General features: G+C 40.7%; 1 protein-coding gene across 16 annotated transcripts in view; it reads right to left on the minus strand.

Annotated features, from left to right (window-relative positions):
- Ccdc148 (coiled-coil domain containing 148) overlaps positions 1 to 22,843 on the minus strand; it is a 279,259-nt gene that overhangs the window by 191,546 nt on the left and 64,870 nt on the right. For all 16 annotated transcript variants that reach the window (XR_015682840.1, XR_015682842.1, XR_015682841.1 and 13 more), the window contains 2 exon segments: positions 10,733 to 10,795; positions 9,723 to 9,844 (listed from right to left, as the gene is read on the minus strand). Coding sequence is in view for 13 of the 16 variants with exons in the window: in NM_001107732.2 (NP_001101202.1) it covers positions 9,723 to 9,844; positions 10,733 to 10,784 (174 nt within the window). In the remaining 3 variants the exon portion in view is untranslated.

Here is a 22,843-nt window from a genome sequence, read left to right on the forward strand (position 1 = left end):
CTCACTAACCAAAATGCAAAACAATAGCTAAGACACTACTTCTTTAAAAAAAAAAAAAAGCAACTTTCTTGTCTTATGAATTGTGGGGATTAAAATCTGTAATAAAAAATTTAACAGAATGATCACTGCAGACTGAGACACCTTCAATAATTACAGAAATTAAAAACATACAAAATTTAGGTGTCATTATTTCTAGAAAATATGTAACCAAAAAGTGTTTTGGGAATTATCTTCTATTATAAACAAAAAGTCAACAGTTCGATGTATACTGTGCGACCTGACAGCAGGACCCACATTGCTTCCCATGTGTGAATCCAGGGGCCTGAGGTGACATCTAGCAGCTGACACTGGAGAAAATGTTCTGGTCTTGTACTTAATATTAAAAATGTAAAGCTTTTAGTAATTAAAGTCTTTTTTTTTACATTTTTTTATTAACTTGAGTATTTCTTATATACATTTCGAGTATTATTCCCTTTCCCGGTATCCGGGCAAACATCCCTCTCCCCCCTCCCCTTCCCTATAGGTGTTCCCCTCCCAACACTCCCCCCATTGCCTCCCTCCCCCCACCAGTCTAGTTCACTGGGGGTTCAGTCTTAGCAGGACCCAGGGCTTCCCCTTCCACTGGTGCTCTTACTAGGATATTCATTGCTACCTATGAGGTCAGAGTCCAGGGTCAGTCCATGTATAGTCTTTAGGTAGTGGCTTAGTCCCTGGAAGCTCTGGTTGCTTGGCATTGTTGTACATATGGGGTCTCGAGCCCCTTCAAGCTCTTCCAGTTCTTTCTCTGATTCCTTCAACGGGGGTTCTATTCTCAGTTCAGTGGTTTGCTGCTGGCATTTGCCTCTGGATTTGCTGTATTCTGGCTGTGTCTCTCAGGAGCGATCTACATCCGGCTCCTGTCGGTCTGCACTTCTTTGCTTCATCCATCTTGTCTAATTGGGTGGCTGTATATATATGGGCCACATGTGGGGCAGGCTCTGAATGGGTGTTCCTTCAGTCTCTGTTTTAATCTTTGCCTCTCTCTTCCCTGCCAAGGGTATTCTTGTTCCCCTTTTAAAGAAGGAGTGAAGTTGGGCTGGAGAGATGGCTCAGCTGTTAAGAGCACCCGACTGCTCTTCCAGAGGTCCTGAGTTCAATTCCCAGCAACCACATGGTGGCTCACAACCATCTGTAAGGAGACCCGATGCCCTCTTCTGGTGTGTCTGAAGACAGCTACAGTGTACTTATATATAATAAATGAATAAATAAATAAAAAAAAAGAAAAGAAAGAAGGAGTGAAGCATTCACATTTTGATCATCCGTCTTGAGTTTCATTTGTTCTAGGCATCTAGGGTAATTCAAGCATTTGGGCTAATAGCCACTTATCAATGAGTGCATACCATGTATGTCTTTCTGTGATTGGGTTAGCTCACTCAGGATGATATTTTCCAGTTCCAACCATTTGCCTACGAATTTCATAAAGTCGTTGTTTTTGATAGCTGAGTAATATTCCATTGTGTAGATGTACCACATTTTCTGTATCCATTCCTCTGTTGAAGGGCATCTGGGTTCTTTCCAGCTTCTGGCTATTATAAATAAGGCTGCAATGAACATAGTGGAGCATGTGTCTTTTTTATATGTTGGGGCATCTTTTGGGTATATGCCCAAGAGAGGTATAGCTGGATCCTCAGGCAGTTCAATGTCCAATTTTCTGAGGATCCTCCAGACTGATTTCCAGAATGGTTGTACCAGTATGCAATCCCACCAACAATGGAGGAGTGTTCCTCTTTCTCCACATCCTTGCCAGCATCTGTTGTCCCCTGAGTTTTTGATCTTAGCCATTCTCACTGGTGTGAGGTGAAATCTCAGGGTTGTTTTGATTTGCATTTCCCTTATGACTAAAGATGTTGAACATTTCTTTAGGTGTTTCTCAGCCATTCGGCATTCCTCAGCTGTGAATTCTTTGTTTAGCTCTGAACCCCATTTTTAATAGGGTTATTTGTTTCCCTGCGGTCTAACTTCTTGAGTTCTTTGTATATTTTGGATATAAGGCCTCTATCTGTTGTAGGATTGGTAAAGATCTTTTCCCAATCTGTTGGTTGCTGTTTTGTCCTAACCACAGTGTCCTTTGCCTTACAGAAGCTTTGCAGTTTTATGAGATCCCGTTTGTCGATTCTTGATCTTAGAGCGTAAGCCATTGGTATTTTGTTTAGGAAATTTTTTCCAGTGCCCATGTGTTCCAGATGCTTCCCTAGTTTTTCTTCTATTAGTTTGAGTGTGTCTGGTTTGATGTGGAGGTCCTTGATCCACTTGGACTTAAGCTTTGTACAGGGTGATAAGCATGGATCGATCTGCATTCTTCTACATGTTGCCCTCCAGTTGAACCAGCACCATTTGCTGAAAATGCTATCTTTTTTCCATTGGATGGTTTTGGCTCCTTTGTCAAAAATCAAGTGACCATAGGTGTGTGGGTTCATTTCTGGGTCTTCAATTCTATTCCATTGGTCTATCTGTCTGTCTCTGTACCAATACCATGCAGTTTTTATCACTATTGCTCTGTAATACTGCTTGAGTTCAGGGATAGTGATTCCCCCTGAAGTCCTTTTATTGTTGAGGATAGCTTTAGCTATCCTGGGTTTTTTGTTATTCCAGATGAATTTGCAAATTGTTCTGTCTAACTCTTTGAAGAATTGGATTGGTATTTTGATGGGGATTGCATTGAATCTGTAGATTGCTTTTGGTAAAATGGCCATTTTTACTATATTAATCCTGCCAATCCATGAGCATGGGAGATCTTTCCATCTTCTGAGGTCTTCTTCAATTTCCTTCTTCAGTGTCTTGAAGTTCTTATTGTACAGATCTTTTACTTGCTTTGTTAAAGTCACACCGAGGTACTTTATATTATTTGGGTCTATTATGAAGGGTGTCGTTTCCCTAATTTCTTTCTCGGCTTGTTTCTCTTTTGTATAGAGGAAGGCAACTGATTTATTTGAGTTAATTTTATACCCAGCCACTTTGCTGAAGTTGTCTATCAGCTTTAGTAGTTCTCTGGTGGAACGTTTGGGATCACTTAAATATACTATCATATCATCTGCAAATAGTGATATTTTGACTTCTTCTTTTCCGATCTGTATCCCCTTGACCTCCTTTTGTTGTCTGATTGCTCTGGCTAGAACTTCAAGAACTATATTGAATAAGTAGGGAGAGAGTGGGCAGCCTTGTCTAGTCCCTGATTTTAGTGGGATTGCTTCAAGTTTCTCTCCATTTAGTTTAATGTTAGCAACTGGTTTGCTGTATATGGCTTTTACTATGTTCAGGTATGGGCCTTGAATTCCTATTCTTTCCAGGACTTTTATCATGAAGGGGTGTTGAATTTTCTCAAATGCTTTCTCAGCATCTAATGAAATGATCATGTGGTTTTGTTCTTTCAGTTTGTTTATATAATGGATCACGTTGATGGTTTTCCGTATATTAAACCATCCCTGCATGCCTGGGATGAAGCCTACTTGGTCATGGTGGATGATTGTTTTGATGTGCTCTTGGATTCGGTTTGCCAGAATTTTGTTGAGTATTTTTGCGTCGATATTCATAAGGGAAATTGGTCTGAAGTTCTCTTTCTTTGTTGTGTCTTTGTGTGGTTTAGGTATAAGAGTAATTGTGGCTTCATAGAAGGTATTCGGTAGTGATCCATCTGTTTCAATTTTGTGGAATAGTTCGGATAATATTGGTATTAGGTCTTCTATGAAGGTTTGATAGAATTCTGCACTAAACCCGTCTGGACCTGGGCTCTTTTTGGTTGGGAGACCTTTAATGACTGCTTCTATTTCCTTAGGAGTTATGGGGTTGTTTAACTGGTTTATCTGTTCCTGATTTAACTTCGGTACCTGGTATCTGTCTAGGAAATTGTCCATTTCCTGAAGATTTTCAAGTTTTGTTGAATATAGGTTTTTATAGTAAGATCTGATGATTTTTTGAATTTCCTCTGAATCTGTTGTTATGTCTCCCTTTTCATTTCTGATTTTGTTAATTTGGACGCACTCTCTGTGTCCTCTCGTTAGTCTGGCTAAGGGTTTATCTATCTTGTTGATTTTCTCAAAGAACCAACTTTTGGTTCTGTTGATTCTTTCTATGGTCCTTTTTGGTTCTACTTGGTTGATTTCAGCTCTGAGTTTGATTATTTCCTGCCTTCTACTCCTCCTGGGTGTATTTGCTTCTTTTTGTTCTAGAGCTTTTAGGTGTGCTGTCAAGCTGCTGACATATGCTCTTTCCTGTTTCTTTCTGCAGGCACTCAGGGCTATGAGTTTTCCTCTTAGCACAGCTTTCTTTGTGTCCCATAAGTTTGGGTATGTTGTACCTTCATTTTCATTAAATTCTAAAAGGTTTTTAATTTCTTTCTTTATTTCTTCCTTGACCAGGTTATCATTGAGTAGAGCATTGTTCAATTTCCAAGTATATGTGGGCATTCTTCCTTGATTGTTATTGAAGACCAGTTTTAGGCCGTGGTGGTCCGATAGCACGCATGGGATTATTTCTATCTTTCTGTACCTGTTGAGGCCTGTTTTTTGACCAATTATATGGTCAATTTTGGAGAAAGTACCATGAGGAGCTGAGAAGAAGGTATATCCTTTTGCTTTAGGATAGAATGTTCTATAAATATCCGTTAAGTCCATTTGGCTCATGACTTCTCTTAGTCTGTCTACATCTCTGTTTAATTTCTGTTTCCATGATCTGTCCATTGATGAGAGTGGGGTGTTGAAATCTCCCACTATTATTGTGTGAGGTGCAATGTGTGTTTTGAGCTTTAGTAAGGTTTCTTTTACATATGTAGGTGCCCTTGTATTTGGGGCATAGATATTTAGGATTGAGAGTTCATCTTGGTTGATTTTTCCTTTTATGAATATGAAGTGTCCTTCCTTATCTTTTTTGATGACTTTTAGTTGAAAATTGATTTTATTTGATATTAGAATGGCTACTCCAGCTTGCTTCTTCTGACCATTTGCTTGGAAAATTGTTTTCCAGCCTTTCACTCTGAGGTAATGTCTGTCTTTGTCTCTGAGGTGTGTTTCCTGTAGACAGCAGAATGCAGGGTCCTCGTTGCGTATCCAGTTTGTTAATCTATGTCTTTTTATTGGGGAGTTGAGGCCATTGATGTTGAGAGATATTAAGGAATAGTGATTATTGCTTCCCGTTATATTCATATTTGGATGTGAGGTTATGTTTGTGTGCTTTCATTCTCTTTGTTTTGTTGCCAAGACGATTAGTTTCTTGCTTCTTCTAGGGTATAGCTTGCCTCCTTATGTTGGGCTTTACCATTTATTATCCTTTGTAGTGCTGGATTTGTAGAAAGATATTGTGTAAATTTGGTTTTGTCATGGAATATCTTGGTTTCTCCATCTATGTTAATTGAGAGTTTTGCAGGATACAGTAACCTGGGCTGGCATTTGTGTTCTCTTAGGGTCTGTATGACATCTGTCCAGGATCTTCTGGCCTTCATAGTTTCTGGCGAAAAGTCTGGTGTGATTCTGATAGGTCTGCCTTTATATGTTACTTGACCTTTTTCCCTTACTGCTTTTAATATTCTTTCTTTATTTTGTGCGTTTGGTGTTTTGACTATTATGTGACGGGAGGTGTTTCTTTTCTGGTCCAATCTATTTGGAGTTCTGTAGGCTTCTTGTATGCCTATGGGTATCTCTTTTTTTAGGTTAGGGAAGTTTTCTTCTATGATTTAGTTGAAGATATTTACTGGTCCTTTGAGCTGGGAGTCTTCACTCTCTTCTATACCTATTATCCTTAGGTTTGATCTTCTCATTGAGTCCTGGATTTCCTGTATGTTTTGGACCAGTAGCTTTTTCCGCTTTACATTATCTTTGACAGTTGAGTCAATGATTTCTATGGAATCTTCTGCTCCTGAGATTCTCTCTTCCATCTCTTGTATTCTGTTGGTGAAGCTTGTATCTACAGCTCCTTCTCTCTTCTTTTGGTTTTCTATATCCAGGGTTGTTTCCATGTGTTCTTTCTTGATTGCTTCTATTTCCATTTTTAATTCCTTCAACTGTTTGATTGTGTTTTCCTGGAATTCTTTCAGGGATTTTTGTGACTCCTCTCTATGGGCTTCTACTTGTTTATTTATGATTTCCTGATATTCTTTCAGGGATTTTTGTGTCTCCTCTCTATGGGCTTCTACTTGTTTATTTATGTTTTCCTGGAATTCTTTCAGGCATTTTTGCGATTCCTCTCTGTAGGCTTCTACTTGTTTATTAATGTTTTCCTGTGTTTCTCTAAGGGAGTTCTTCACGTCTTTCTTGAAGTCCTCCAGCATCATGATCAAATATGATTTTGAAATTAGATCTTGCTTTTCTGGTGTGTTTGGACATTCCATGTTTGTTTTGGTGGGAGAATTGGGCTCCGATGATGCCATGTAGTCTTGGTTTCTGTTGCTTGGGTTCCTGCGCTTGCCTCTCGCCATCAGATTTTCTCTAGTGTTACTTTGTTCTGCTATTTCTGACAGTGGCTAGACTGTCCCTATAAGCCTGTGTGTCAGGAGTGCTGTAGACCTGTTTTACTGTTTTCTTTCAGCCAGTTATGGGGACAGAGTGTTCTGCTTTCGTGCGTGTAGTTTTTCCTCTGTACAGGTCTTCAGCTGTTCCTGTGGGCCTGTGTCTTGAGTTCACCAGGCAGGTCACTTGCAGCATACAAGTTGGTCTTACCTGTGGTCCCGAGGCTCAAGTTTGCTCGAGGGGTGCTGCCCACGGGCTCTTTGCGGCGGCAGCAACCAGGAAGACCTGTGCCGCCCCTTCTGGGAGCTTCAGTGCACCAGGGTTCCAGATGGCCTTTGGTGTTTTCCTCTGGCGTCCGAGATGTGTGTGCAGAGAGCAGTCTCTTCTGGTTTCCCAGGCTTGTCTGCCTCTCTGAAGGTTTAGCTCTCCCTCCCACGGGATTTGGGTGCAGAGAACTGTTTATCTGATCTGTTTCCTTCAGGTTCCGGCGGTGTCTCAGGCAGGGGTCCTGCCGCTCCTGGGCCCTCCCCCACGGGAGCCCAGAGGCCTTATACAGTTTCCTCTTGGGCCAGGGATGTGGGCAGGGGTGGGCAGTGTTGGTGGTCTCTTCCGCTCTGCAGCCTCAGGAGTGCCCACCTGACCAGGCGGTTGGGTCTCTCTCTCACGGGGTCTGGGAGCAGAGAGCTGCTGCGGGCCGGGATCCGCGGGTGTAATAATTAAAGTCTTAAATGTGTGTAGCCTTGGAAAGGATACCTACCATTAAAGAGAAATTGACCTTGAGGAAATACTGAATTTAACACTCAATTAACTGTTCAACATTCAACCAAAATGTCTTTTGTGATACATCTCAAATGGATGAGTGGGTGGGTGGATGGATGGGTGGATGGATGGATGGGTGGATGGATGGATGGATGGATGGATGGATGGATGGGTAGATGGATAAAATTCGGAACACATATTAGAATTGACTAAGATGTAGAGTAAATGTAGTACTTTTGCTTCAGAAAGAATTTAGATCTCAATATACTAAAAATATTCATTAATTTTGGCTTTTATAGAAATTTATCCTATGGGATAGAGGATTCTAACACATGGGAATCCCTCTGTATGAAGGTTTCATGGCAGTAGGATTCCCACATCACAGAATTAAAGACAATTCACAGTTTTACTGTCCCCAATTCAGTCATGCCTGTCAATTAGTTTTGTTTTATTTTTGTTGGTCAGACAGAATTTTGTTATGTAACCTAGGCTGGCCTTTAACCACAGTCTCCTGCCTCAGATTCCTGAGCACTGGGATTTAAAAATCCAGCACTTGGTTTTAAAAATTCTACCTACTGTCTGTCTGTCTTTCTCTGTGTATGTATGTCTGTGTTTGTGTGTTATGTCTGTCTCTATGTATCTTCTGTCTACCTATCTATTTATCTCTTTGTGTTTGTGTCTGTCTCTCTTCCTCTGTATATGTGCCTTTCTCTTTCTCCCTGTATGTGTGTCTGTCTGTCTCTGTCTCTCTGTCTCCTGTGTGTGTGTGTGTGTGTGTGTGTGTGTGTGTGTGTGTGTGTGTGTGTTATATGTGTGCATCCACTCACACATGTCATTAGAGGCATGCATGAGCTCTGGAGGACATGGGATAACCATAGGTGTCTGCCCTTGCCTCTACTTTCTTTGAGACAGTGTCTTAAAAGACCCTATCTGCTATTACATGTGCAGGTTAACTTAGAAGAAGCATTCTCCTTCCCTAGTTTGCCATCTTGCCATTAGAGGGCTGAATTACAGAAGGCACAGAATCCACTTCTGGTGGATTGGGAGTGTTGGGACTCAGGTCCTCGTGTTCATATGGCAATCACTATGTGCATTAGGCTGTCTCCCAAGATCTGCTTAGTTAATGTTTAGTTGCTCTTGCGATCTCAAGTCCAGTGACATTTCCTAAAAAAGGGCCTTTTCTAATCATTCCTTCAGGATCAGATCTGGAAGGAAGCATGCTTTTCTCAGTTTGTATTTAATATACTTACTTATATTTATATATTGCATAAACGTTTTTACTGTATGGATAATTACATTTATATATTGTATTTATCCCAGGTTTACTTGGTAGATTACTGGGATAAAGAATCCCAGCAAACAGTGCCCTCCGCAAGGGCACAGGAGTACACTATCATAATCACATTCTGTCTGCAGAGCTAAATAACACACAACGCCTAAACTTTGTAGTCTGCAGTGTTAAATAATATAACAAATAATACAAATATGATAAAATATTATGAGGAAACATAAGATTTCATATTCATGCTTACAGTGGATGATAAATTCATATTAAATATGTATCTATATATGTTTGTCTCAGAACATAAGTCAAAAGCCACTCTTCCAGGAGGATAGTCGTGGGGCTTTTCTGTGAAATTGCATGAAATGTCTGCTTAATATGATAACCGTTTACAGTCGAACCTGAGCGAAGCACACTACACCCGGCCTTGTTAAGTAGCTGCCTCAGGTTGTGCAGATACAGCTGATGGACATCTGTGATCTCTGTAGACTAAGGTGTCACATGCACTTTGCACTTGGAAGAATTGCCTTTCAAATGATACAATTAATAAAGGCCACACAAAATCATCCAAATCCTAAAACTTTAAATATAAATGAAAACTTGTAAATCGACATCCGACTTTACCAGGCTTGTCAATGCAACCAAGCAACAACAACAACAACAAATATGTTATTTTTAATGAACTCTATTCTTTGCATGAGAAAACTATGCCATGTGAGTAATTCTCAGAGATACATAGCTCTAAAATGCTACACACAGTCATTTGCACATGACCCCTTTGAATTTAGTCAAGGTTATCCTTTGCACGGCATTGGACACCTATTGGAGGAGGAAAGAAAAAAAGAAAATTCTAGAATAGAAAATGGAAAAAGAGCATCAATCAGGAAATTGCCGGAATGCTTTACTTTCCCTATTGGGTTGGAAATCATCGAAAGCTAAGAAAAAAATCATCTTTCCAAAAATGAAGTTGAATGTAGACGTAACAATGACGCTACTGGCCACTGTAGTGCATGTAAATTATATCACGTCATGGTCGGGACATCCAACCACTAGTAGTTAGCCACTGCTCTCTACTGTTAACAGTTGGAGATTCTGAGAACCATCTGGAAAGCCACTTGTTTTGTGTTTTCAATGTAAATACTATCATATCTCCTAGAAACTTTACATTTGCCTAACTTAAAAACAAAAAACCAAAGACCTCTAACCTTCCGCTCTGAGGAAGCAGATGCTGACTTCGTGGCTTCGGTTAAGGCACGTAACTGCTGGTAGTCTGCCGGCTTATACCTAGAGTTCTTCATCCCACCTTTCATATGGACTGCCAGGATATCTGTTTTCATAAAGACAAAAGATGACAGGGAAATAGTGTCACATCATTCAAAATCAAAAGTTCGTTAAAGGGAAAAATGTGGTTGGATCACATTTTTATTTTTAAAAAACAAATAAAATGTTGGTCACAACATTTGGGATATACTTCATACCCTGTGTCTAGACCCTCTTAGATCATGGCTGCTGCAGTCCTTGTAGAACATGGCTTCCAAGGGGCAAGAGAAAGAACAACTCTGCATGAGCTAGAATGCATCCAGTGCCGGAAATGACAATGCTATTCAATTTACTTGCATTTCAGACAGTTTAAAAAATGTTAGGCATCAACAGGAAATATTTAAGAATAACATTATTGATGTATTAATCAAACCACATGAGGAGATACTGTAGCCATCAATTAATTTCTAACTCAAAAACTAAATTTGAAAAAGGGTTTTTGAATTAACACTAAATATGTAATCGTTAAATAAGATTCTAACTGTGCAAAAATATTTGTGTACTCTCCACCCTGGACATCTAATCTCCTAAATTAGTAGATTAACCTTATTGATAAATCTCAGGAAGAAGTCCATTAAAGCCACAACATAAATCACAATAACCTGAGTAATTCTAACCAAAAGGCACATCTGCATCAATATGGATAGCTAATCTCTGCTATAAAACAATCCAAATGTCTTCAGGAAAGCACACATCAGAAGAAGGCAGCATTGTCCTGACCACACTTGTCAATGAAACAGACCCTGTGCAAGAGAACTGGCTGGTCATTCCGTGTAAGCAAAATCAGTTTTCCTTATTAATATTATAGAAATCAGCATTCTAAGTTTATATCATTTCAAAACTGCATAACATGCTATAAATCAGAAAGGACGGATAGAAGTAAGAAAAAAAATACCTGAGCTGTCATTCCTCTGAATCACCGTGAATGGCTGGTCTCTTCTGTTCATGCTTTCCGTATCTGTCAAGGAGCAAGGGACACTTGAAATTTTACAGATTGATTTTCTAAAGTTTTGAAAGCTGTGCTCAAGTCATTATTTTCAAAAATGATAGCCAGGAGTGGATATTATAACTCTGTATTCCAGGGTATTTTTTTCTATGCCACTCATGTGTGTGTGTGTACATGTGGGATGCATGTGTATGGATGTGCACAGGCAGTACTGAGAGGTTAACCTCTTGTATTCTTTCTAAAGAGCCAACCTCCATGGTTTTTTTTGAAACAGAGTCTCTCGTGGTATCCCGTAGCCCACTGATCAGATTGTCTCTGCCCAGTCTCTCAGAGTCCACCGATCAGATTGTGTGCTGGGGCCAAGCACACACCACCATATCAAGCTTTTATCCAGAGCTAGGCATCTAAGTGGGTCCTTGTACTTGTGTGGCGAGCACTTTAAAGACTAGTCTCTCTCCCTGGTCCCTATTCTCTTCCAGACTTTGCCACTCCTCCTCTTTCCCTCCTAATTCTCCTTTATGCAATTTCTTCAACTGACAGACACTTGGTGATTAGGAAGGAGCATAGGTCTTAAATTCAGGGAGAAAAGAGACAAATCAGTTGAAGAATGAATTCCTCACTTTTACTCTAAGTGATATGATGTGTTGAACATGAAGATACACAACTCTTACTGCCGTGGGAACTCAGTCTGCACATAGCCTCTGCAGAGTGCAGCCTCATCTAAAGGCACACCCTTCTGGGGACAGACATCCCCTGCCCACTGACTAAACAACATGGGTTATAAAGCAAGCTTGTCCCAACGTAAGATGTGATCGTGTGGGAAATGTACTTCACAGCTTCCTGCTTCTTTGGTTTTTTAACTTATTCCATCCTTGTCCCTTTTCTTTCCTTTCATAGGTGTGGATTCCTGATAAACACCTTGCATCACCACCACCCACCAGATCTTCCTCAGAAACTGCTCCCTCAGAGCCCATCTGCAGTAGCACTGAAGTGAGCAGGTGTCTCTCTCAGAAAACTCACTTCCACTGCAGACAGGTTAATTAAATGGGGCTGAGTTATAGGGTCCTCATTTCATAAATTTTTGTTTCACATACAGTGGAGGAAAGGACTCATATCTACTGGTATTTACAGTAACCTAAATCTTAAAAGGGGAGAAAATAGCAAAGGTCTGTGACTTTTTGAAAACCCTGGGGAAATTTCACGTGTAGCTTGCCCACCAGCTTTGGGAATAAGGTTATAAATTCTAGTGTGTAATTAGCTCGTGGGTCTTTGGTCACAAACATTTTGTTTTAAGGCTTTAATGACACTGGCAGCCCTGCCTATAGCTGCTCTCTTACACGACCTCTTACCAATAAGCTTCTTCCAAAACTCACATCCTATCTGCCCATCTCCAACTCATTGTAAGAGTCAGGACATCGACTGCTTGAATGACATAGCCGCACCTTTCCATCTGAATCAAAGAGGGCCTCTGGCTTCTCTCGTCCTATTCCTGTCTCTTCCGTGATAATGCCTGTCTGTCCTCACATCTGCATAATTACCAATTTGATGTTTGTCTCCTTTGATAGATGTGCACTACGGTGTATTTCCGCTCATAGCTTGTAATGGTTACTCTTCTTTGGCTATTTGGTTGGATTTAGAATAACCTAGGAGACACACCTCTGGACGTATCTGTGAGAAAGTTGCCAGAGAAGTTACTGGCGAGGGAAGATGTGGGTGGTACTATTGTATGGGCCAGAGTCCCACAGTGAAGAAAAAAGAAAGGACACAGCATGAGCTCCAGCATTCATCTCTGTCTGCAGGCACAGATGACCAGACACTTACCTCATGCCTCCCACTATCATGCGTCCCTTCCATGATGGGCTATGCTCCTCAAACTGGGAGCCAAAGCCAAACCCTTTAGCTGCTTTTGTGACACATTTTTATCATGGCAACAAGAAATGAATCCATAGCATCCTTGTCATTTTTTTTTTGTCAATTTGACACAAGCTGGAGTCCTTTGGGAAGAGGAATTAATTGAGAGATTGTGATTAGTGATTGGTGTGGGAGGGCCCAGCTCATTGTGGGTGGTGTCCAACCATGGGCAGGGGGCCCTGGGTGGTATAAGAAAGCAAAATGAGCAAGCCATGGGGGTTGAGCCAGTAGACGGTGTTCCTCCTTGACATCAGTTCTTGCCTCAGGCTTCCTGTACCTTGTCTATGACTTTCACTGTGTTCCCCAACCTGACTTCTCTGTTACATCTTTCTCTAGTTCGGAGATCTCACTGGCCCTCTGGTTCATAAGATTCGTTTTTTTTGTTTTGTTTTGTTTTTTTCTTTTTTTCCTCAATGGACAGCTTCACCCCATTAGATTTAGAATCATTTTTCTTAGCATTGAAATTCAAAGCTTCAGGAACTTAAACAAAACGAGTCTTCCTGTTCCCCTTTCTGCTACCTTGGTTTGGCATATTTTGTATAATCTCATCTCCTGGCTTGCTGAGAAAAGCCATACAAGCCACACAGTGCTCCTTACCACCTATGCATGATTCAAACTCTATTATTACATTTATTTATTTACATGTGCATGCACACATGCATGTGTGTGGCATGGTACACATGTGGAGATCAGAGGTTTCCCAAAAGACTTGCTTCTCTCCTTCTACCACGTAAGTTCCATGGATCAACCTTGGGCCATCAGGTTTGGCAGCACTGAACCTGTGGAGCCATCTAGCCAGCCCCACATTTCAAGAATAAGTATAAAAATCTCACCCTAGGATGACCTCTAGAAATTACCGTTGTCACCAAAAGCCAATTTATCTTCATGAACTTGAATTCTAGTTTGGATAATCCAACTATATATAAAACTCATACATACTTAAATCTTGTAACGTAATTACTATTTGTCCTTCAATACTATTATACACTTCTAAGGAATCATTAAATTTGGGCATCATAAAAACGAATTCATTTGTAGTTTTTTTCATGTCGAAGAACTAAATAGACATTTGTATTTAGAACTTGGAAATTTTTATAAACAATTGACTTGGTGCAGCTTCTCCTTTTAGCATTTGGGAGGCCTAAGATTCAGAAGGACCATAAAGATCTGGCAACCAGTGTCTCGCAGAGCTACTTCACATAATAAAGCATTCTGAAAATAAGGCTTAATTCTGTATCAGTATGGCAAACAAACCCAAGCTGAAATGCAATTGTTTGGTGGCAAAGCAACCAAAAGGAGCTTGCCCTGTTCACTGTGAACATCTACAGTGTGCAAAGCTTGCAGCATATTTCATTGTGAGGGACTCTCCTACCCCCATCAGGGTTTAACACAGTTCTTAAAATCTCAAAACAAAATACATACTTCCCATGAGCTTCAGATAAAGTATTGTGCTACGCTAAAAGCAACTCTTCCAGATGCATGAACAAATTCGTGCCGCCCAACCGTTTAATATTCTGCTTACCAGGGAGAAATCCAAACCATTTCAATGTTTTAGAGTGAGAATCTGCTGCTTGAACAGGGTCTCCCATGCTAAGTCATTAGAAGTACTTGGTTTTAAAAAGTACTCTGTACTTATATTATGTGACAGTTTGGAACGTGCTCGAATGCTGTCAAAATGTTAAGTCTTCTTGATAGATTTAATTACTGAAAACATTTAAAACTAATGCATTTAGGAAAGATTTCTTAGAGTATAGAATGAATACTTTTATACACAATGTAATGATAGTTTTTCAGTGGCAAGAGATTTGAAAAGCATTTTAATGTAAAGTTCCATTATTGTAGATCTGGTAAAGAGGCAAAAGTGGGTGGGTGGATGGATGGGGGAGCACCATCTTATAGGCAAAGGAGAGGGGGAGGGGAGAGGGGAAGGGGCGGGAAGAGAAGAAGGGGGCAGGGAGGGGGAAAGGGGGCAGGGAGGGGGCAGGGGACTCGTAGAGGGGAGACCAGGAAGAGGGATAACATTTGAAATGTAAACAAATAAAATGATTAATTAAAAAAGAGAGACAATTTACAAAGACACATGGGCTTAACTAAGTCTCTACAGGGCAGATGAAAAGTTGGAACTTATCTAAAAATGAGAAAAATAAGTAGCTGGATATAATTTCTTAAAGTGAGTCGGCTTTTTCTGATGGTATTAAAAGTTATTTTCACCTGTTTTCTGAGGGGAAACTTTTAATATACCGAGGAAGAAAAAGTTATGTTTAGACTTAAAAATTGGAAGATCTATAGCTAGTTTGTTATTGCGGAACTCAATATTGATTGTATGGCTATATGGATTAATCAGTTACCCATGAGGACAAGTTTCCTAAGGTAACAAGGATTTTACCAAACAGCTAAGATTGCTAACAGTATTCTTAGCTTTGACATTGTATCAAATTACCCACCTGTTCCATATGACTGCTCTCAAAATACTTTAAATGTTACTTCAAATGTTTTGGCCAGAGTCCAGCCAGAGTGACTCCCCTTTCCCCCAATATCCAAATCTCTTTTTTAAATTCTAAGCAGAATGGGTGCACGTTCATTCCATTATAAAACACTAGGCATTTGTGGTTTGCATAAAGTTTTTGCCCTGGAAAAATTAACGGAGCCAAATGGGAAACGAGTAGAACTAATAATGGTCAGACTACTCAGCTGTATAGCAAATACCCCGGTGATAATCCAAGCATAAGGGGAAGGATCTGATGCTAAAGAAAAGGCGAAGCAAAACAAGGTGTCTAAGGATAAATGACTTAAGCAACTTATGAGATCTGTTCTCTAAAAAGGTGCAAAATGCATTGTAGGAAATGACAGGAAATTTGAGCAGAAAGGACTCAGTCAGCCAACGTATCTAAGAGTGGCAATTTCTGGAGTGTAGGGTTGTAGTTAATTTTTACTTTATTTTTGCTGAAGCATTGTTTCTAAACTTTTATCACAAAAAGAAACACACACACACACACACACACACACACACACACACACACACACACACACCTCTAGTGGCTATTTCACCATTTATAGGGAAAACCCTATCACAGTTTCCATTATAAAAGAAACCAAAGTTTACAATATCAAGAATCTTTTAAGACATAAAACTGTAAATGTGGGAGAGAATAACTAACTATTGAAACATAATTCAGCTGTTTCTTACAATCTTTTCTACTAGAAGACAGGACATACTAAAAGGTAGTTTGCTAATCTTACAATTAGAAAATTCTCAAGGTCAGTTTTAATATTCTGTAAATTACAAGTAAACAGCTTAATTTATTTTTTCAATTATAAAAATACTGCCTAAAATAGTGTCAAATTACATAGAAAATTACGTCTTAACAGCTCAGCAGTTAAGAGCACTGACTGCTCTTCCAGAAGTCGTGAGTTCAACTCCCAGCAACAGTGTACTCACATACATAAAATAAATAAATCTTAAAAAAAAAGATTGCCCAACTCTATTCAGTCCTGACACCATTACATTTTGCCTTAGAAATTATTTTCCTTTTTATCTCTTTTTCATTTTTATTGGATTTTTTATTTGTTTGCATTTCAAATGTTATCACCTTTCCCGGTTTCTCCTCTGGAAACCTCCTATCCCATCCTCCCCTTTCTAAGAAGGTCTGAAGCATCCATGCTTTGATCATCCTTATTGTTGAGTTTCATGTGGTCTGTGAATTGTGTCTTGGATATTCCGAGCTTTTGAGCTAATATCCATTTACCAGTGAGTGCATACCATGTGTGTTCTTTTGTGACTGGGTTACCTCAGTCAGGATGATATTTTCTAGTTCCATCCATTTGCCTAAGAAATTATTTTCAATATTTCTATGCACACGCAAATACTAGCATAATCTGTATACAAATGTAATAATAGCATATGCACTTGTATAAAGTGGTTTGGGCTTAATAATATAACTTGGCCATTTTTCCTTGTCAGTCTATTACCTTGCCCCTGTACATAAATCTATATGGAACTTAATGGCCATAAAATGAATATATTCATTCATTAATATAGTGAAGACAAGAATCTGAGGAAAACATTTCTGTTTTAAAGCATTGATTTAGCTATTTTATATGTGGGAGATGTGGTTGTGAGTTTTGAGTGCTGTGAGCTTGTATGTCTGGAGGTCAGACAACAATGTGTAAGAGTCGTGTTGTTCTTCCACTATGTGGGTACCAGAGAATGGACTCAGCCCAGCAGGCTTGAAAGTGAGTGTGTTTGTCCACTGAGTCATCTCGTTGGCTCAAGAAAGAAATTTTTCTAGAAAAAAAATTCAATCCGCCCTTTTACTGCAAAACAAAATCAATAACCAAATAAGAGATCTATAAATTCTCTGCCCCTCATAATTCATAAACATTAGCTTATGAAGCAAATTCCACATATAGTCAACCTTTCAGAAATGTCTAGCTTTTATGTCTGTGATAGTTCAGAGAGACTAAGTCAATCTTTCTTTTAAAAACAATGATTTAAATGCAAACCTACTTACCCCAGTGCTTCTCCGTGTTGGAGAAGAGATTTGAGCAGAGAGGGAAAGAAGTAAGAGGGGCCAGTCTGTGTGAAACTCTAGAATTCCATAGAAAAGGGTGAGAGCAAACAAAATGGGCCTCAGGCCTGCCCTCTCTTTATAAGTAATAACCTAAGAGCCCAAGATAAGAGGAACACACAGCTCTCTTGAGGTGATATGCTCTGCATTGTAAGGCCGGAGAGAAGAATGGTTGGGTTTACACAGATTGTGCTGACAGGGTTAGACATTCTGACAAGAAACCATGATGGGCTAAGGTCAGGGTTAGGGTTGAGGTTATGTTTTGTCAAATCAGCTTGAGGAAAGTAAGTATTACTTTTAAAAAAATAAACTTTCACATCCCAATGGTGATGAGTATGATTCCAGTCCTTGAAAGGCTGAGGCAGGAGGATGATAGAATCAAAACCAGCCTAAGCTGTAGAGTGAGGGCATTTAAAAAACAATAAAATAAAATAAAATTTGTTCCTAGTTTTTCCCCTGAATGTGGAACTGGTGGAAAAGGGTCAATTGCGTGACCCTGCTGGTTATGCAGACTCCCCATTTCCCCTCCCCACCTTGCCTGCCACTTGGGCACCCTCACACCTGTCATTTTGTTAACCATCTCATGCCATCTGGAAATAGGAGTTTCCGAAGCCCCAGGATCTGGATTCTGCCTGTCCCTTCCTGTTTCCTTTCAGTATTCCTTGATTCTGTGATTCCTGGCATATAGGGCATCACGTGACTTCCTGCTGTGGTCTTCTGGATAGACCTCTGCAATGTCCCTTCATCCATTCTCTTAGCAGCAGCTTCCATCACGTCCCTGTGTCAGTGAGTACTGCCTCAAAAATCCACACAGACCAGAAAACCATCACCTACCAAGTGGCTGCTTGTTACTTTCCAGGATATACTTTCAGCATAGGTCGCGTGCATCTAGTCCCTTGGCGATCCTTTACCCCAAACCATCTGATGAGCCTCAAGTGCACAGTGCTATGGAAGAATTACGGTGCCCTAGATGATGTCAACATAGGACCTAGGCCTCAGAACCTATGCTGTGTCACTCGGCAAAGGGAAATGAAGGTAGCCCTGATCAGTTAGGACACTGGTTTACCCAGGTGCCCAGTGAAATCACTGTGCCTTTATAAGAGAGAGGGCAGTGCATCATGGTGAGAAAAGGAGACCCGACGACAGAAGCATGGGTCAGAAAGAAGAGCGATGCTGCACACAGGGTCTTGAAGATGGAGGGGTGAAGCCAAAAGAGTGCAGGTAACTTAGAGGTTGCAAAGTCTAAGGAAGTGGGTTGTCACCTAGAGATTCCAAAGCCTTCACTGAGACCCATTGTGGAGACCTGCCCAGCAGAGTGGTGTGGTAATAGTTTGGGTCATTTAAGCCACAAGCTCTCTGGGAATTTTTTTTTTCTCCACAACAGGAATCTGATAATTCTTTTGCTCCTCCCAACCCTTGTGCATGTACGTACTATTGACCTTTGGCACGCCCTTCCCTAAGCTGCCTCTGGCCTGTACTTCTCAGCCTCATTGAAAGCTTACTATTGGGGCCTCTTTAGTTCAGATAGATGATTCCCCTGCACCCCCCACGCCAACCCCAACCCTATGGTAGTAGGTACCTTGTGTACATCCCCACTGTTACTCTTCTTTGTGCATTGACTTAACGTTTGCTGAACATCTACCATAGACTAGTTTAAGGGGAAAGATTATATTCATGCCCTGTAGAGACTCCTTTCTTCACTGTTTCATTTAAAACAGTTGCGTCAACTCCTAATCACTCGTTAAGTTTCTACTTGTCAGAGCCTAAAAAACCTGGTCATATGTCAGCCATTTCTGAACTATTCAGATCACTTCCTAGAGAATCACACACACATACTCTCTCTCTCTCTCTCTCTCTCTCTCTCTCTCTCAATCTCTCTCTCACACACATACACACGTATATATGTATACATATATGTATACATACACATGTGTATATATGTATGTATACATATATGTGTATGTATATATATATACATATAGAATGTGTATGGGTGTTTTGCCTGTGTATGTCTGTGTACTACATACATGCCTGGTGCATGGAGGTCAGGAGAGGACATCAGATCACCTGGATTGGGAATTTCAGATGGCTGTAAGGCACATGTGGGTGCTGAGAATTGGGCCTGGGTTCTCTGAAAGAATAGCCAGCCTTCATAACCAGTGAACATCCATCTAGCCCCTTCCTGGAACATCATGACCCTACTAAGTTCCACTAACAGTGTGACAGCCTGCCTGAGACTTCTAGTTAACTTTACTTTGAACTTTACATGGCCATGCAATTCTATACAGATTTGTTATGATTTGCAAGAGAAATTGTTTCAGACACCTTCTTTAACCGAGTGATTAGAAACCTTGTCCTTTTCTGTGTGATTAGTTGTCACAAACGCATCGTTTTTTTCTTTTGATTACAAGCTTGTTCATTAAAAGAAAACTGTGCAAGCCAAGGCCAATGCAAGGTTATGAAGTTCAGTAATTAAATGGAATTTTGATCCGTTTTTTCCCTATTACTGCTGAGAAACGTTACCATCTGAAGTTTGAAACTGGCAGAGACGGCAGTGTGCTAATACCCACTCTCCACTTTCATCCTCCTAACAGATCCTGGTTTTGTTCAACGCTAGAATATTGTCCTTTAGAGGCAATAGGTGACCATGCAGTAAAAGTCCAACCAGTGAGATGTAAGAAATCAGAGGCTAGATTTGCTTTCCCTTGCAGGTACACACACACACACACACACACACACACACACACACACACACACCTCCTTCCTCGCCCTTCTAGTCCTCCTGCCTGAAATGCAGGTACAGAGAGACAACTATAGAGGGCCCACTTGCATGGAAGATACACACCAAGACTGCAGGGAGGTAACAAAAGCGAAAGCTGGACCAGTGACATCAAGGCTTCCCCATCCTTACCCTGCGCTGCTCCCTCTGGACACCGTGTTATGAGAAAAATAAATCCCCAGGTTTCTGCTGCCGGGTCCTGTAATTTCCAACCACACAAGATTCTCAACTGCTGAAATACTGGGCTAATATAAAGCACCGTCCATAGCAAAGAGCCTTCAGGGCTCTTCCACAGAAAGCGGCATTAAAACTGTTGTAGAGAAGTACACTACAGTACAGATGTATTGGAAAATATCACTGGCATTGCTTCTTCAAAAGTAGCCCAAGAGATTCCCATCTAGCAAAATCCTCCATTTAAACACCTCAATCCAGTGGAATGTTCAGTTTAAACCTAGCGGGAGGAAAGTACATGAAAAGGAGTGTGGGTGTTTCTGGAAGAAGAAAGAAAAAAAAATACTCCACAACTTAATTAAGCTACTAAAAGGCGATGCAGAAAAAGACATAGGCAAAAGAATGTGTCTGTGGGTTTGTAATCTTCTAGAGTGAATAGCTTTCCCACAAAGGATCAATTATACAGGAAGCAATGTTCTTATAAAATATTATATAAAAGTATTTTAACTTTAACAAGAAAGTAGCAATCTATTACGCTTTATCAACAAAGACTGTAAAACTGCTCGGTGGCGGTACTGCAGTACAGGAGACGCTAATACGTCGGGAATGAACGGGACCGTTACAATAGGTAAGAAATATTTATCTGAGCTGTGTTCCTGCCAGTTGAGATTTGAAAAGATTTCTATGCTAACAAGTAAAGAAAAACGGATCCCAATTAAAGATGTTTAGATGATGTTTGGAGAGAGAAGGGGTGGCGGGAAAGCAAAGGACAAACAAACAAAATCACTTCCTGTTTCCTTTTGCCAGGCACCTCAAGGTTGAGCCATTAAAAAAAAAAAAAAAAGTCTCCTCTTTCTCTGAAGGCAAATTCACAGCCTGGGGAGGCAGAGTTGGGTAACTTGAGGTTTTTAGCTGCCTTACAGTCTTAGTAGTCTACTTGGCTAGTTGTCTTCAGGGAGACATATGCCATGTACCCCAGTCCAATCATTATGAATGAGTGATGGGTGGCAGAGTAGCCCTGCAGCTCAGGGAGATATGAGGTAAGGGGCGCTGAGAGGCATTAAGTAGTTAGGGGAGGCCTGGCCCCGCCCCCTTCCCACGGTAGTTTCAACCAAGCCCGGATGGTAGTGGCAAAGCTTCGGTTATCTCTGACTTCACAACCTTCCATGCAAGAATCGCATCTCCATCATCCAAACAATGATTTCAGATTTGAAGAAACAAATAAGTTTCTATCTTCTAGATTTTGCCAGTGAAGTGGGAATGGGGGAAGAGGGGACCGGACATCATGTAACTCAAGGACAATGAGTTTGGTACAAGGGATTTTGTGCTTGAATTTAAATGTGTCACCAGAGGCTGGAGAGACGGCTCAGTGGGTGAGGGCAGTTGTTGCTCTTGCAGAGTTCTATTCCTGGACCACAGGAGCCAGCTCACAGTGATCTACAGCTCTAGCCAGGTAATCTAACACACTTTCCCAGCCTCCAAGAGTATTGGATACTTGTATCATATATGCATGCATGCAGCCAAAACACAATGTGTGTGTGTGTGTGAGTGTGTGAGTGTGTGTGTGTGAGTGTGTGAGAGTGTGTGTGTGTGAGTGTGTGAGTGTGTGTGTGTGTGAGTGTGTGTGTGAGAGTGTGTGTGTGAGTGTGTGAGTGTGTGTGTGAGTGTGTGAGTGTGTGTGTGAGTGTGTGAGTGTGTGTGAGTGTGTGAGTGTGTGAGTGTGTATGTGTGTGTGAGTGTGTGTGAGTGTGTGTGTGTGAGTGTGTGAGTGTGTGAGTGTGTGTGTGTGTGTGTGTGATTCTTTTTTTAAAAGTGCTATCAAAATACTTTGATTCAAGATAAGGAATGGTGGCACACACCTTTAATCCCAGTACTCAGGAGGCAGATGCAGATGGGTCCCTGCGAGTTCGAAGACAGGAATGGCTATGTAATGAGACCCTGCCCTTAAAAACATAAAAAATAAAAACAAAAAACCTACAATGGTCAATACTATGAAATACTAACACAACTACCATTTATCGGTATCGATCAATGACAGATAAGTTAAAATGATGAACTGAACTAGGCCTGATTGAAATAACGAAGATCAGCATGGCGGTATGTGTCTCTTAGCTTGAGATGGGGGACTGAGAATCCCAGTCCAGAACTACACACCCAGAGAGTGATGTATGAAATATGGGGAGTGGGGGGCAGCCCCTGCTGGCCTAAGGTCAGGGATGTATCTCAGCTGGTAGAGGGCTTATCTAGTACAGAAAGCCCTGAATTCAACCCCTGACACAACATGAAATCCGGTATGGTATGAATTACTCCAGCACTGGGGAAGCAGGAGGATCAGAAGGTCTTCCCCAACTACACAGTGAATTCAAGGCCAGCGTGGAATACATGAAATGAGATCCAGCCCCCCCTGTCTCTGTCTCTCTCCCTCCCTCCCTTCTTTCTTCTTCTCTTCCTCCCTGCCTCCTTTCACTCAGAAAAAAAAAAAATCCAGGACCTTAGAGTGAAGAGATTTCTTAAACCTAAGAAGTTGGGCAATATTGAACTAAGAACTTCTGTAAGGAAATGAAACAGACACTGGCAACCTAAGCATTAGGGAAATACATTTGCCATCTAAGCATTTGCCTTATAAAAGCA

Source organism: Rattus norvegicus, chromosome 3 (genome assembly GCF_021556685.1).
Source record: "Rattus norvegicus strain SHRSP/BbbUtx chromosome 3, alternate assembly SHRSP_T2T, whole genome shotgun sequence".
Taxonomy (NCBI): Eukaryota; Metazoa; Chordata; class Mammalia; order Rodentia; family Muridae; genus Rattus; species Rattus norvegicus.